The following is a 14,652-nucleotide window of genomic DNA, read 5'->3' as shown; positions in this document are numbered from 1 at the left end:
GCTGGCTTCCTGGGAGGGGCACGGTGCCTGAGAAGCTGCTTAGGGAACTGGCCAGCTTGTGGCCTCCAGGAACCCCTGTGCCTTGGGACTGGCACCACAGGGCAAGGGCTCTGGGGGAGGTGGGGGGTTGGCACGGACAGTCCTGGCTGCGCCGAGCCGAGACCCAAGGACAGGAAGCTGACGGCGCCTGGGGCTGGGTGCTCCTCGGGCAGGGGCAGCCCAGGGTGGCTGTGACTCTGCGTGGAATCCCAGGGATTCCAACCTCACTGCTGACCATCCCGTTTTTGTTTTCTTCTAAGTGGTTACTTAAAAAACATTTATTTAATTTGTTACTATTATATATACGTACATATCGTTTGCTTCACTGGGTCTCCGTCTCAGCTCGGGCTCCTCTCTGGTGGCAGTGAGCAGGGGCTACGGTGGCTGCAGGGCACGGACTCCCCGCCGCCGCAGCTCCTCTCGTCTCGGAGCAGCGCGGACTCTCGCGGGGGCTTCAGCGGCTGCAGTCCCCCGGGCTCTAGAACACAAGCTTGGTGGTCGTGAGCCGCTAGCACGCAACACGTTCCTCCACAGCAAGTGGGGTCTTCTCGGACCAGGGATTGAACCTGTGTCTCCCGCCCTGGCAGGAGGCCGCCTCGGTGGCCTTGATGGACGGCAGGGCATTGCCCAGGCAGGGCTGTTCCGTGGGCGTCCCGAGCCGGACGCCTCTGAGCGCGGTGGTGTTCAGGCAGCTGCCTCGCGCTGGTCATCGCTCGGGGCCTCCGCCATCGCCTCCGCGCTCGAGGACCACTGGCCTTCTTTGTACCCCTGCCCCAGCGTCCGCCCCCACACCCAGGCTCTGCCTACGCCTTGCCCAGCCCATGGTGAGCTGGCAGGCTGGGCGCCCGATTCCTTTTCTTGACTTTGGTTCCTCTGCGTCCTCCTGCAGGACTGGGGTCCTGGGGGTGGCGGGATCTGAACCGCGGCCTCCGAGCACTGCTGCTGGGTAACCGGGGGTCTCAGACAGGAAAGGGAACAGTCGTCTTCCTCCTTTATGGAGTCAAGCTCTCTCTGGAAAGAGAGATCGAACCGGGGTCTCTGCGTGGGGGCAGATTCTTTACCGTCTGAACCAGCAGGAGAGAGCGGTGGTAGTCAGATAACAGCGGGACTGAGGGGGTTTCTGGCTGCGCTGTTCTAGTGGGATTCTTGCTGAAGACAGGCCCGGGTCATTCGGACGTCACCAGGAAGGCGGGGACGAACAGCGTGGTCACAGGTTGAGGATGGTTAAATATTGACAGTGGGTTGTTTGTTTGTTTGTTTTAATTTTTTCTTAAATTTTTACCCTCTGTTTATTTGGCTGCGTGGGGCCTTAGTTGCGGCACAGAAGAGCTCTCATTCAGGGCCTGGACTTTGTGTTGTGGCCCTTGGGGATCCTAGTTCTCCAACCAGGGTTTGAACCCACGACCCCCGGCACGGCAGGGCGGACTCTCAACCACCGGACCGCCAGGGAAGTCCCCAGGGCAGGGGATTTTTCTTCACTGACTTAGCGGTTCAGTTCAGTGGCTCAGTCACGTCCGACTCTGTCTTAGCAGGGTTCTTGCTAAAACCCGTCTCCTGGGGACAAGACCTGCAGGCATACCTCAGAGGTGCCGCAGGGAAGCAGGTCACGTGAGGTTTCCAGTTTCCCAGTGCGTGTAAAGGGTGTGTCGACACTGTACTGAGGTCAGAGTGTGCAATAGCATCACGCCTGGAAAAAGCAGTGTAGGTGCCTTAGTGAAAAAAACAAGACTTCATTCCTGAGAAGTGCCAACCAGCGTCTGACAACGCAGCGTTGCCCCAGACCTTCAGCTTGTGAAAGCGCGAATGGCGGAGCACAGAAAACGAGGGCTTGTCTGCAGCTGGAAAGCGGGTCAGAGGGGCCTGCAGACTCGGGTCCCCCAGCCCCGCTCCCTCCTGGGACCTGGGGTGACTCAGAGCTGTCATCAGTCCCGGGGACGTCCGGGAGGGGCGGGAGGGGGTCTGTGACTCAGGCTGGGGGCGGCCGGGCTTGTTTACGAGTCTGGATCCTCAGCAGGAGGAAGGAAGGCAGTCAGGGGAGGCCGGTCATGCTGACGACAGCCCGGGACCCCAGCCAGCCGCCCCCCTCCCCTGTGGACGCGTATCTCTGTGGGGGCACCTCGGGGAGGCTGTCGGTGACTCCCGGGCCCAGCCTGCCTAAATGGGGGCTTTCCCAGCAATTCCAGGTGGTCTCCCAGCCCGGCCACGTGCGAGGGGCGGGTGGCCCTGCCTGTCCTGCTGTGGGGGAGGGGTGGCTACACCACACACCCCCACCCCCCGAGTCCTCTCCCCCTCCGTCACACACACCTCAACTCAGAAGCTGAGTGCAAAGCCCTTCCCATGAGCAGAGGGCGGGCACAGCACCCCGCAGTGTCCGAGGGGGGCGTGGGGAGAACCTGGAGCCAGCCCAGGTCAGCGGGCCCCAAGGGGCCAGGGGCGGAAACCGAACACGCTGTCAGGCCCGGAGGCGTCACAGTCGTCCGGGGAGCTGGGTCCTCGCCCCCCAGGTCAGGGTTCTGGATCCACCCGATCCCCCAGACTGTGTTGGGGAGTCTTGGGTTCAGGAACCACTGGCCTGGGAGCAGGGGGCGTCGCAGGGTCGGCAGAGCCCAGGGAAGGTGGAGCCTCGAGGCGTCGCGAATCCCTTCCTTCCGTTTTCCTTCTCTCGCCTCTGTGTGCAGTGTTCGTCTCTTCTGCTCAGAGGGTGACTTTACATTGCTGTCGTTCGGTCCTTGGGGCACTTGCATTCTCCTCTAACCCCAGCCAGCCAGAGTGCGGGTGGAAGCCCTGGAGACGCATTGGGCAGGAGGAAGATGGGCAGTGGGCATCAGATAAGTGCCACAGAGTCCCCAGGCCCACCTGCCATCAGGGTTATCTCAGGGCTGGCCACGATCTGTTCCCCATGGTCATTCACGTGCCAGGGCCACGTGGGTGCTGGGAAGTCGGGGGGTGCTGGGGGGTGGTCAGAGATGGATGAGGTGCGAACGTGTCTCAGGGCATCAACGGTGACAGCCCCTTGGAGTGGGCAGGTCTGCGGGGTCTCCGGCCCCATGAACGTGAGGGGTGCAGATGGTTGTTAACCATTTGAGGCCGGTTTTAGGCTGTAGAAGTGGTGTGGAGCCACAGAGCCCTTCGGGGACTCAGCTTCCCAGAGCCTCTGCCGCCGCGAGGAGCGGTGCGGCGAGGCCTGGGCCCTCCTTGCTCCAGTTGCGGTCCCGTGTGGGACTCTGCATCTTTTCTTCACTGACTGACATCCACCGCTTCCCTTTCAAGTAGAGAAGCAGCCAGTGAAAAGTGAGAGTGTTACTCACTCAGTCGTGTCCGGCTCTTTGGGGCCCCTTGGACTGTAGCCTGCCAGGCTTCCCGAACCAGGGATCAAACCCAGGTCTCCTGCATTGCCGGCAGATTCTTTACTGTCTGAGCCACCAGGGAGATAATCAGTGATCTTAGTAATTTACAGTGTTTTACGACCGTTAACAACAATCGCGTTTGAGAATATTTCTGTCCTCTCAAAGCGGTTTCCCTGTTCCCACCCCCGGGCCCAGGCTGATGTGCTTTTTGTGTATGGATGTGCTCAGTCTAAAGAACCAACCTGCAGTGCAGGACATGCAGGTTCGATCCCTGGGGAGGGGAGATGCCCTGGAGGAGGGCATGGCAACCCACTGCAGCATTCTTGTCTGGAGAATCCCACGGACAGAGAGCCTGGCGGGCTACAGTCCATGGGCTCGCGAAGAGGCGCACACGACATATTGACTCAACGATTGCTCACGCTGCGTGTTCTGTGTAAACACACGCGCTCTGTGACGTGGTTTCCGTGACTGGCTTCCCCCACTTAGCAAAACATTTCTGAGGGTCACGCGCTCATGGTGCGTTCACCACACTCCCTTTTTTGGCTGGGCCCTGCCTCACGCATGTGTCCACACGGCACGTTTAGCTCCTCTGTCTGTTCTCCAGTTGGGGGGCACCTGGGCCGCTTCCCATTCGTGGCCGTGACGGTGAGCACCTTGCGAGTGTGGCATGGTCGGCGTGATAACAGACGGCTTCCTCCTTCCTGTGTGGAGAGCCGGGGGGGAGTCGCTGGGTCGCCGCCAAGGTTGGCGCTCTGAGCTGTTGACCTGCTCTTCCCGAGCAGCTGCAGCAGTTCACGTCCCCGTGGAGGTGCCCGAGGGCTCCTGTTTCTCAGCATCCTTGACAAGCCCGTTACTGTTTGCTTCTTATTTATTGGGGTGCGTCGGGTCTTTGCAGTGACACTTGGGGTCCCCGCCACGTCATGCAGGCTCTTGCATCGCCGCACGTGGACTCCCTAGGTGTGGCTTGAGGGCTTAGTTCCCAAACCAGGGCTCGAACCCGCATCCCCTACCTTGCCTGGCGGATTCTCAACCATGGTACTGCCCGGGGAGGTCCCCTGTCTTTTTTTTGATCAGAGCTGTCCTCTGGGTCTTGGGGTGATGCTGGAGTGTGGTTGGGGTCGGGGGAGGGCAGGAAGGAGTTAAGGACACAGAGGTCAGAGCTCCAGGAATGCACTAGAGAGACAGAGGCTGGAGGGCCGTGTCCCCTTCTGGGGGCGGGGGCATCTCTGGTCCCCTCTTGGGACCACTCCTGGGAGCAGGTTACAGGGTGAGACATGTGGGGCTCGGTCTGGAGGGCCGGGGAGGCCCTGCTGGCCCGTCCTGGGTGCTGAGCACATCCCGGAGGAAGCCGCAGTCTCCAAGAAGGCGGGTGAGGAGGGAGCACTTGCCCTGTCTTGGTCCTGCCTCTGCCCGGGGAGGTGAACAAGAGAATGCTCTGAGAGTGTCCGTCAGGCCGTCCATCCCTGACCGCCAGGCTGCCTCGGCCTTCCAGGCAGCGCTGGGGGCAGCCGTCCACCAGGCCTGCCACCCACCCTTGTTCCCTGGGGGTGCCCCGTGCCCAGCCCTGGGGGAGGCGAGTGGAGACGCTGACCTCCGTCTGGGGAGGCACCCCGCCTGCCCGGCCCCGTTGTCCTGAGCGGCTGGCGCATTCCTCCCGGGACCCCACGCGCCCTGGGCTTTCCCGAAGGCGCTGGCCCTTTCCTGGTCCTCCCCCAGAGCGCTCCGTTCCCAGCCCGGGCTCCCCGCTTGTTTACCTCCCTGTACTGTAAATAGCCCAGGCGGGAGCACGTCCGCCGCGAGCGCTGTTTGTGGACGGAGCCCGGCCGCGGGGGGCGTCCTCACGTGGCTTCCGCCCGCTCTGTTTGTTGGAGCCGGGCCAGCCTATGGACTGTCTGCCCCCCACCCCCGGGGCAGAGGGCAGGCAGGTGGAGGGGTGGACGGCGGCGCTGAGCCCCCGGTCCCTGGGCCAAGCGGCCAGTTCTGGGGGCTGTGGGCGTTCTCCCACCCGAGTCCGGCCCCGGCAGGGATGGATGCGGTCGCGGCTGTGGCTCTCGCAGGACCTAGGAGCGGGGGGCCCGTCCATCCGTGCGGAGGGCTGGCCGGGCAGACACGGGTTACTCAGCGTCTCCAAACTGCCCGGCAGGAAACCGGCCACTTGAGAAGGAAGCGTGGCTTTTCTGGGCTCTGGAGGGAAAGTGTGACGCATCGGGATTCCCATAACCAACGGGCCGCCCGTGGGGGTGTTTTTCCCACGCAAACAAAACGGAGAACCCTCGCGATGGGACTGGGCAAGCCTGCGGGGGCGGGGCTTCCTGAGAACCGGGTCAAAAGGCTGCGGGGCGGGAGCCCGGCACACTCCAGCCCAATGCTGCTGCCCGGCCGCTGTCCCACCCACCGCGCCGCTGCCTCGCCGCCAGCCCCTCGGGCAGCAGGGCCCAGGATGCGGGAGACGCCGGGCATGGCTGCCCTGCAGACCCTCCTGCGGCACCTCCACCCTGGCCTGGCGGGCCGCAGCCGGGCGGCCTCGGTGGAGGAGCACGTGTGTGCTTGCGGCACCGCCCTGTGGACCCACATCCGAAGCCTCGTGCGCAAAGGCAAGGTGGGCCTGCGGGGGCCGGGGATCCCTGGGGTGGGCGGCACCAGGCAGGGTCCGGGCTCTGTCGCCCCGCCTCCCAACCCTGTCCCCCTGCTGGCTGTGCTGGTCTCAGTTCTGGAAGAGGAGGGGAGGGGAGGGATGGGGAGAAGGGCCCAGGGGTCGCCGGCTTCTGGAGGGAACCAGAAAGGGCGTCTTTCTGCTGCTCTGTCTCCCCTTTTAAAGCTGCCCGTAGGGATGCCCCGGCAGGTCCAGTGGTTCGGATGCCACGCTTCACTGCAGAGGGCAAGGCTTCGATCCTAAGCAAGGAACTAAGATCCAAACGCTACACAACACGGCTAGACAAGTTTCTGTTTTAATTAAAATAATAAAACTGCCTCAGTGGAGGGACCCTGTCCCTTTCCTTAGGAGCAGGGGGCACTGAGCCTGCCCCCTGGCTTCCTGGGTGGCCAGGACACCGGCACCTCCCTGCTCCCGCCACACCTGGCCTGGTTGGGACCCGGGAGCTCCACTCGCCCCCGAGCTGCGAGGGCCCTGAGTGCCCTCCTGCCCCTGCCCGCAGGTGCCTCCAAGGGGGTGTGACCATAGCTGGGGGCGGGGAAGCCCTACGGGCCAGTGGTCTGTGCCGGCTCTCTGCTCGCACACCCGCCCCACAGGCCAGGGTCCCCACCGCCCCAGAGCATGGCCCCAAGAACCTCCCAGAAAGGGGAGGCCCCGCCGTGGGTGGCCTGGCCTGGTCTAAAGACCCTGCCTGCACAGGCCCCCACGCCAGAGGGCCACACTAAGGGGAAGACAGGGTCCCCAGCTCTTAGATGACACAGCACACCTTCCCACCCCCAAGAAGAAGATGCTGTTGAAACCAGGCTTCCCAAAGTGTCGCCTACATGACTGGGCAGTCTTCTCCAAGCTGTGTGAAGCCCCCTGTAATGCTGGGAGGTGGGGGAGCAGAACAGCTCCCAGCCCCCAAGGCTGCCAGGGCGGGCGTGAGCCCCACTGGGAAGGGAGGGTTCCCGGGGGAGCAGGGTGCAGGGCCTGAGTGGTCGCTGACTTGCCCCCCACCTGAGCCTGGGCTGCAGGCCGCGAGGCTCTGGGGGCAGGAGGGCTCTGAGGCTCCAGGACTTTTCTAGCGGGCCCTCCACCGGGACCCCGCTTGGCCCCTGGAGAAGTGCCAGCCGAGGCCTGCCGCTGATTCTGCTTGGACGTGGGGGAGTCGCGGGCTTGGGCTCGCTGCCCGGCCAGGCCCTACCGGACGCCCAGGGCTCCCGGTAATCACGACGCCTTGCTTTCAGCTGGACCCTCAGACCCTGCAGGACAGAGACTGGCAGCGGACCGCCATCGCCATGAACGGGGTACGTGCCCCCGCGCTGTGCTGGCTCCCGCTTCCTGCAGAGGGCTGGGGGGGTGCCAGTCCTTGCTGAGACCCTCGGGGCTGGAGGAGGCAGAGAAACCACAGCGTGCGGGCCCGAGTCCACGCAGGCCAGAGTCTTGTGGCTGGAGTGCGGGTCACCTGCCAGGCACTGGGCGTCCCTCCTCAAGTGGGGGTTCAGGGGCATCATGGGGATGGAGGGGGCCTGGACCCTGGGGTTTGCCCATAGAGACTGAGACCCCTGACTAGACTCCAGTGCCCCGTAAGAATGAGACCTTAAGAAAAAGCCCCGCCGCTCACCAGAAGAGCTCTGGGCGCGTAGGGCATACCTGGAGGAGGCCGTGGCAACCCACCCCTATAGCCTTGTCTGGAGAGCCCCATGGACAGAGGAGCCTGGCGGGCCGCAGTCCCTGGGGTCGCACAGTCGGACACGACTGAGGCGAGTTAGCATGCAGGACACAGTGCCACATCTGATAGGCGATCGGTGGCGTCTTGTTACCTTCTCTATACATTTTCTCTAGTGTCTTTTTTTTGGCTTTTTATTTTGTCTGGGGATGTAGCCAGCTGACAGTTTTGTGATGGTTTCAGGTGAACACAGAAGGGACTCAGCCACACGCATGTGTATGTCCATTTCAGTCCAGTCGCTCAGTCGTGTCCAACTCTCTGTGACCCCATGGACTGCAGCACACCAGGCCTCCCTGTCCATCACCAACTCCCGGAGTTGGCTCAAACTCATGTCCATTGAGTCGGTGGATACATACATGGATACATGGATCCATTCTCCGCCAAACTCCCCTCCCATCCAGGCTGCCATGCAACACGGAGTCTCATCGTTCTTTTTAATCAGGATTAAATGAGAAGCAGAAGCCACAGGGTCCTGGGGGGAGGTTGTGCAGAAGCGGGTCCTCAGACGGCCCTCGCTGTGCCCGGCTGCCACTGAGTTGGACCAGGGCCCGCCCCCAACCTGGACCCTAGCCTGCGGGGCCCTGGGAGCTGGCTCTGAGGACCAGAAGGCTGAGAGGGTCGTGCCCCCTGCCTCCCCTGCAGATCGAAGTGAAGCTGTCAATCAAGTTCACCAGCAGGGAACTCAGCTTGAAGAGGATGCCTTCCCGCAAACAGACAGGCGTCTTCGGAGTCAGGATCGCCGTGGTCACCAAGTGAGTGGCCTGGGCGCCCACGTCTCATCCCCGGGGGCGGAGGGTGCTCCCTCCCCGCGTGTCTGTGCAGGACGGACCTGGTATGGGTCTCCCTCTCTGTGCGCGGTCGCCCCTCACAGGCCTGTGGAGCACTCTGTGCGTGGCTGCCTCCCGAGCTGACCACGGACGAGTCCCCAGCAGCTCGGGGCTGTCCAGCCCCCTGCCTGTGCTGCCCCCAGAGCCGGGCTCGCCAGGGTTCCCTTCCCTGCCTTGGAATTTCTCAGGATCCGAGCTCCTGTCCTGCCCCCGGCGCGTCATGGGTCAGTCGTCAGGAGACACTTGTGTGCAGGTTCAGGGCGGGCCTTGGGGACACAGCCGCTTCCTCCGGAATCCACTTTCCCCGGTTTGGAGCCTGGCCTGGCCCTGACCTCACTGGTGGTCAGGCAGGACACCTGACTACAGCCTGGCCCCCGGCTACACCCCAGCCGTCCCCCCAGCTCCTCCGGGAGGCTCTGGGCGGGAGCAGGGACCCCCGAATGAGTACCACTCATGAGAGGGGCTGGGGACAGGACTCTGCTGGGTCCTGGATCCAGTTGCTAAACTAGACTAAACCAACCCTCCAGACAGAGTTCTTACTCTGAAGAGTTAAAGAGTTCTTACTCTGGCGTCCTGCCTTCAGGGGCTAGAATTGTCCCGTTAGGACGCGGAAGAGAGAGGGGTAGCTTCACAGGATTCCAAGCTGAGCGCAGGGGCAAGGCGGTCCCGTGGACTCCGTCCTCTGGCCCGGCTGCCTGCCGGGCGCTGGGCTCACCTCTGCCTGAGGCCTGGAGGGGTCCCCCCACCCCCGCCCAACTCAGAGACCAGACCGCTTCCCAGGACCCTTGCTGTCCGTTGCCCGTTAACCCAGGGCCCGGGGAGTCCGGACTGACCTCCGGTAGCCGACCTCGCTCAGAAAGGCCTCCCGACCAAGCCCCCAGGGCGGGTGTGCTCGGAGGGTGTCCAGCCCACCGGGACTGTTGGAAAGACCCTGATGAGATGGAGGCAGTGCCGATCGTGAGACCGCAGAGCCCAGGGGGACACAGGGCAGGCTCCCGTGCTGAGGGGCGAGGGGGCGGGGCTGCCGCACGCTGAGGCCCCCCTCCCCCCCCTCCCCCGCAGGAGGGAGCGGTCCAAGGTACCCTACATCGTGCGCCAGTGTGTCGAGGAGATCGAGCGCCGGGGCATGGAGGAGGTGGGCATCTACCGCGTGTCCGGAGTGGCCACGGACATCCAGGCCCTGAAGGCGGCCTTTGACGTCAGTGAGTGTCTCAGCGGGTGGGCGCGGTGCGTGCGCAGCTGGGGAGGGCGGTTCCGCAGAAGCCTGTTCCTAACCCGTCCTGACCACGCGCGTGGCTCCTGCCAAGTCGGACCAGGGGCTTCCGTGGGGCGGCCCCCTGCTCTACCCCCGGAGGCTCAGCTTGACCCCCGCCCCGGGGGTGGGTGTGACCCAAGCCCAGGGGTCAGCTAGTCTGGTGCCAAGAAGCTGGTGGAAAGGCCCCGATTGCCAGATGTGGGGGGGGACCCCAGGGTTGTCCTCGGTGGATTGCTCCTCCCTCCGCGGGGGCCTGCTGCCCTGGAGGTGTGGCGCGGGGTGGGAGTCACCGCCACCGTAGTTACAGCTGCCGTCAGGTGACCCGCACGGGCCGGCTGGGGCTCAGAGGGTGGAGCCGACTCGGGGTCCCTGGCGGGCTCCGCTCCACTTCCACGCTCTTCCCCAGACAACAAGGACGTGTCGGTGATGATGAGCGAGATGGATGTGAACGCCATCGCCGGGACGCTCAAGCTGTACTTCCGCGAGCTGCCCGAGCCCCTCTTCACCGACGAGTTCTACCCCAACTTCGCCGAGGGCATCGGTGAGCGCGGGGCGTCTCCCGTCCCCCTTCCTGTCCGCCTTTGGTGGGAGGAAACCCGAGTTTCAGCAGAAACTCTGCGAGTGGTGGGGGACCAGGAACCCAGCCGCCCTGGGAGCCCTCCACAGGCTGACCTCCGCACTCTTCCCTGGAGGTCGCCGAGAGGGGGGCTGCCGCTGTGGACACGCCAGTGTGGGGTCTGGAGGCCGCTGTCCTCCTCACTGGCCCCAGACGCTGGCTTTTCGGTCAGGGCCTTCGAGTACACGCTGACCCCAGGCCCACCTGGAGGGTGGGGGGCGCTGGCACTCGGGGTGGCTGCAGCCTCCGCACCCGCCCCCCGCCCCAGGGCCGCTCAGCAGAGGACCTGCCCTCACCCACCCCCACCCAGGTGCAGAGGCTCATGTGATGGGGGGTCTGTGGCCCCCGCTTCCCCTGAGCAGGACGTGGGAAGGGCCGAGGGGCCGGGAGGGCAGCTGTGCCCGGCACCCTCGCCACTGGTCCCTGTGGTGCCATCCGCCACTCTGAGGTTCAGAAAAGGCGTCCAGGGTGGCCAGGCTCGCACCCAGGGCCCTCACCGGGGGCCAGCATGGGAGGCGGAACGGTGACTGGCCCGGGCCCTGGGGGCGCCTTCCAGCCCCGGGTCATGACTGTGAGAAGTAACCCACCCCCCGCCCCCCGCAGCGCTCTCGGACCCCGTGGCGAAGGAGAGCTGCATGCTTAACCTGCTGCTGTCACTCCCGGAAGCCAATCTGCTCACCTTCCTCTTCCTCCTGGAACACCTGAAAAGGTAGCCCGTAGCCCCCCTCCTCCGGGGTGCTCAGGGCTCTGGTGGGTCGCCTGCACCCGTCAGACTCCCCGGCACCCGGGGCCTTCCCTCTGTGGTGCTCCCCCATCTGTGGGTGCCCCTCCGGGTAGCAGCACCACCGTCATCCGCGTCCCCCTGCGCCGTGTCCAGCCGCGGCTCGGGTGTCCCCTCCGCACCCTGCCTCCCCCCTGCGGGCCGCCAGCCCTCTGCATCCCGGCTAGGGTGCGTCAGCTGGGGAGGAGTCCCCGCCCACCTCCACGCCCCCATCCCCCCGGCGGTGTCACGGCAGTTCTCCCCCCACCCCCCCACAGGGTGGCGGAAAAGGAGACGGTGAATAAGATGTCCCTGCACAACCTCGCCACGGTGTTCGGCCCCACGCTGCTCCGGCCCTCGGAGAAGGAGAACAAGCCGCCCGCCAACCCCAGCCAGGCCATCTCCATGACCGACAGCTGGTCCCTGGAGGTCATGTCCCAGGTACGGTGGCCCCTGCCTGCCGGCCCCGAACCCCCGTGTCCTGGCAGTGGCTCCCACCGAGCCGCGCAGGGGAGGTGGCCGAGGTCTGCGGACAGGGCCGCGGCTCCGCCCTCTGCTCCTGGCTGGGGCTCCCGGGACCTGCCCCACCTGGCGGTCCTCCTGCTGTGAGGGCCCGGGTCCCGCCGGGGTGGGGGCTCCCCGCTCTGAGCCGCCGGCCCCTCCCGCGCCGCCCGCAGGTCCAGGTGCTGCTGTACTTCCTGCAGCTCGAGGCCATCCCCGCCCCGGACAGCAGGAGGCAGAGCGTCCTCTTCTCCACCGAAGTCTAGAGGCCCCCGGCCCGCCCCGAGAGAGCAGAGGACGGCCCGGGACCCTGCCAGGGACACGGGCCCTCCAGCCACAGAGCGGGAGCTGCGCCTCCTGGAGGAGTCGCTGGGCCCCCCCACCGCGGGCCCACGCTGCTGCCGCGAGACAGCGACCCCTGGCGGAAGCGGCCGCGGCAGTCCCGCCCCCGCCCGCGCGGGCGCCGCGCCGGCCTCAGACTGTCCGCGCCACCGCCAGAGGGCGCCCCGAGCCAGCGCGTCGCCCGTCGCGGGCCTGGGCGGGACCAGGCGGAGGACGCGGTGGTTACGAAACCTAACTTGGGAGCGTTGAAAGACTTCCCCTGGGTCACCTGCGCATCTCGCGGCGAAGCGAGCAGGCAGGAGCGGACTCCCTGACCCGCGAGTCGTCGACCTGAATAAACGCCGCCGCCGCTTCACGCCCGGCGGCCAGGCCTCCGGTGCGGTGGGAGCGTGTCGGTTTCCCAGATCAGAACGCCTGACGCCTGTTTTGTAACCGGGTTGGCGGAGCCGAGCCTGCACCGTGCAGCGCCTGACCCCGTTCACCTGCTGGCTCCTGTTTCTCTGCAGAAGGCTCTGCGGCAGACACGGGTCTCCCTCCTGCTCGGTCCTCCGTTGCTTTGTCTCCTCCCATCTCGTGGGCAGCCGCCCACCGACCCGTGTCGCGCGCAGGGCCCGGACACCAGGGGAGGGGAGCCCCCGGGCTGCGCACTTCACCGCCGCTCGTCGGGGGAGGGCGGGCCCGCCCACCGTCCAGAAGACCGCCCCGCCCCGTGGGACGCACAGTCGCCGTCGGCTCAGAAGGCCGGCCGCCTCCGACCCGTGGCGCGTCTGCCCCCTGCCCTCCCGTTCCCCTGATCACGCCCCGGCCCCCCCAAGCCCCTGACACCCAGATGGGCTGCGCCCCCTCGCCACACGCGCCCCACAGACTCTTGTAAAGGTTTTCCTCTCTTGGTGGCGGTGGCAACTTGCCGACAGCTTGTTTTAAACTTTGATCCGGATAGCTTTTTGATACTTGAATATTTTTAAGTTTTATACAGTTTCTAATTTTTTTTTTCCTAAGAAGATTCAGATACCCACTAAGATGTTAGAATGTACTCTGTGGACAAGCGGTGTCCACAGCGGCATCTCGTCTTCCTCCGCGCGCCAGCCCTCTTTCCATCGGGAGCTGCTCCGGAAGTCTCCTGGGCACCCGGAATTGGGGGGGAGGTTGGGAACAGGCTGAAGGTGGGGGCGCCCGCCCCAGAGCAGGTAGAGGGACCGACCCCGCCCTGCTCACACACTCCACGCCCCTGTGCTGAAGCCAGCACGTGGCTGGTTACCCTCCCGACCATCTGACTTAGAGGAGACAGAACTGGGGGCACCTCTAGGTATTTTGAACACGCGCGTCTGTGAAGAATTGCATCGCTCCTTTCTAAGAAGGTCGGGGGCAAGGAGAAAAGAAACAGGCAAAGCTTCCAGGCTGGACTTGTGGAAGAGAGGATGCGCCGAACAGAGGAGGGAAGCGGAGGCACGACTCAGGAAAAGGCGTTTGCTTGTCATGCGATTAGACCAGTCACGCGGGGCACTGCCCGGGCCCCGGCCCGTGTGCCCTGTGGGGCGGGAGGCTCTCCCCCATCGTGTTGTTGGGCAGGAGCTCCAGGCACGTGGGGCCGCATGCCCCTCCTGTCTGCTCGCGGACCTGCTGACACGGGGGACGTCCTCGTCCTGTATTTTAGTTGTACTTTGGTCTCGTGGGGAGAGCCGTGGTCCCCCTGGGGATGAGGGTGTAGCGGATGTCGGGGGGTGTCCTCTGTCCCCGAATGTTCTCTGGACTCGGTGGGTCTCCCAGCCTCCAGCCCCCGACCTCTTCTACCCTGGCTTCCCATCCCGTCCAGCCCTGCGGGGGGGTGGGGGGAACGCGCTCTGCCTGGAAAGCCCTGGCCTGGTCTCTGTTCCCCCGGAGCCTTCGTGATCTGCATCCATCGCGTTGAAACTGGAAAGCGGTCTCTCAGCGTCTGTGCCAATTCCGGTTCCCTGCTGCACCTCTTTCCCCTCTTCGAGCTTTTTCTTTACTTAGGATGCGCGCCGTCGCATGGCGGGATGACTGTTGTTTCTTCCACGGCCGTCAAGGCGCTCCTTCACCGGCCCACCGTGGTGGCGGTCGCTCTGAGTCCCCCGGCATCCCCGTCGCCCGTCTGACGTTCCGGCCCTGAGGGTCAGCGAAGCTGGCGGGCGGGTGACCGCCTGGGGGCCGGATGTGACCTTACACGAGGCTCAGTGGCCGGACTCCACCTCGCTGCCCGGGCCCTGCATCTGGAGCCCGGCCACACGCTGGGGCTGGTGGTGGGTCTCTAGGCAGCCGCGTGTCTGAGCTCCAGCTCGGCCGTCTCTCCCGCCACTGGGGGTGGGGAGGGAAAGACTGCTGACACTTTCATTAAAGTTCCTTGAGGCAATTTGTGTCTGTGGTGGTGCCTGCTACAGAAACGCGGGGACCAGGGGCTCCTGGAGCACCCCGACGGGCCGATGGGTCAGGGCGGGGGTGGGCCTTGCGGCTGGAAGCAGCAGCGGGTGGAGTGGACAGGCAGGCAGCCAGGAGGCCCCCCTGCCGAGCGCGGGGCCTTTGGTTCGGGGTGAACAGCTGCAGGGACACGGGCATTGCCCAGTGCCGGGGGCGGGCGTCCAG

At 65.1% G+C, this 14,652-nt stretch overlaps 1 protein-coding gene across 2 annotated transcripts in view; it reads left to right on the top strand.

Annotated features, from left to right (window-relative positions):
- BCR (BCR activator of RhoGEF and GTPase) overlaps positions 1 to 14,422 on the top strand; it is an 86,154-nt gene extending 71,732 nt beyond the window's left edge. For both annotated transcript variants that reach the window (XM_061385561.1, XM_061385562.1), the window contains exons 17-23: positions 7,269 to 7,328; positions 8,393 to 8,502; positions 9,640 to 9,779; positions 10,239 to 10,373; positions 11,052 to 11,157; positions 11,487 to 11,649; positions 11,886 to 14,422. In XM_061385561.1, coding sequence (XP_061241545.1) covers positions 7,269 to 7,328; positions 8,393 to 8,502; positions 9,640 to 9,779; positions 10,239 to 10,373; positions 11,052 to 11,157; positions 11,487 to 11,649; positions 11,886 to 11,975 — 804 coding nt within the window. In that variant the 3' untranslated portion in view covers positions 11,976 to 14,422. The remainder of the gene's footprint in view (positions 1 to 7,268; positions 7,329 to 8,392; positions 8,503 to 9,639; positions 9,780 to 10,238; positions 10,374 to 11,051; positions 11,158 to 11,486; positions 11,650 to 11,885) is intronic.
- Positions 14,423 to 14,652: the final 230 nt, after the last annotated feature.

Source organism: Bos javanicus, chromosome 17, assembly GCF_032452875.1.
Source record: "Bos javanicus breed banteng chromosome 17, ARS-OSU_banteng_1.0, whole genome shotgun sequence".
NCBI lineage: Eukaryota > Metazoa > Chordata > Mammalia > Artiodactyla > Bovidae > Bos > Bos javanicus.
Note: the sequence above shows the minus strand (reverse complement) of the source record. Positions and strands in the feature narration are given on the sequence as shown.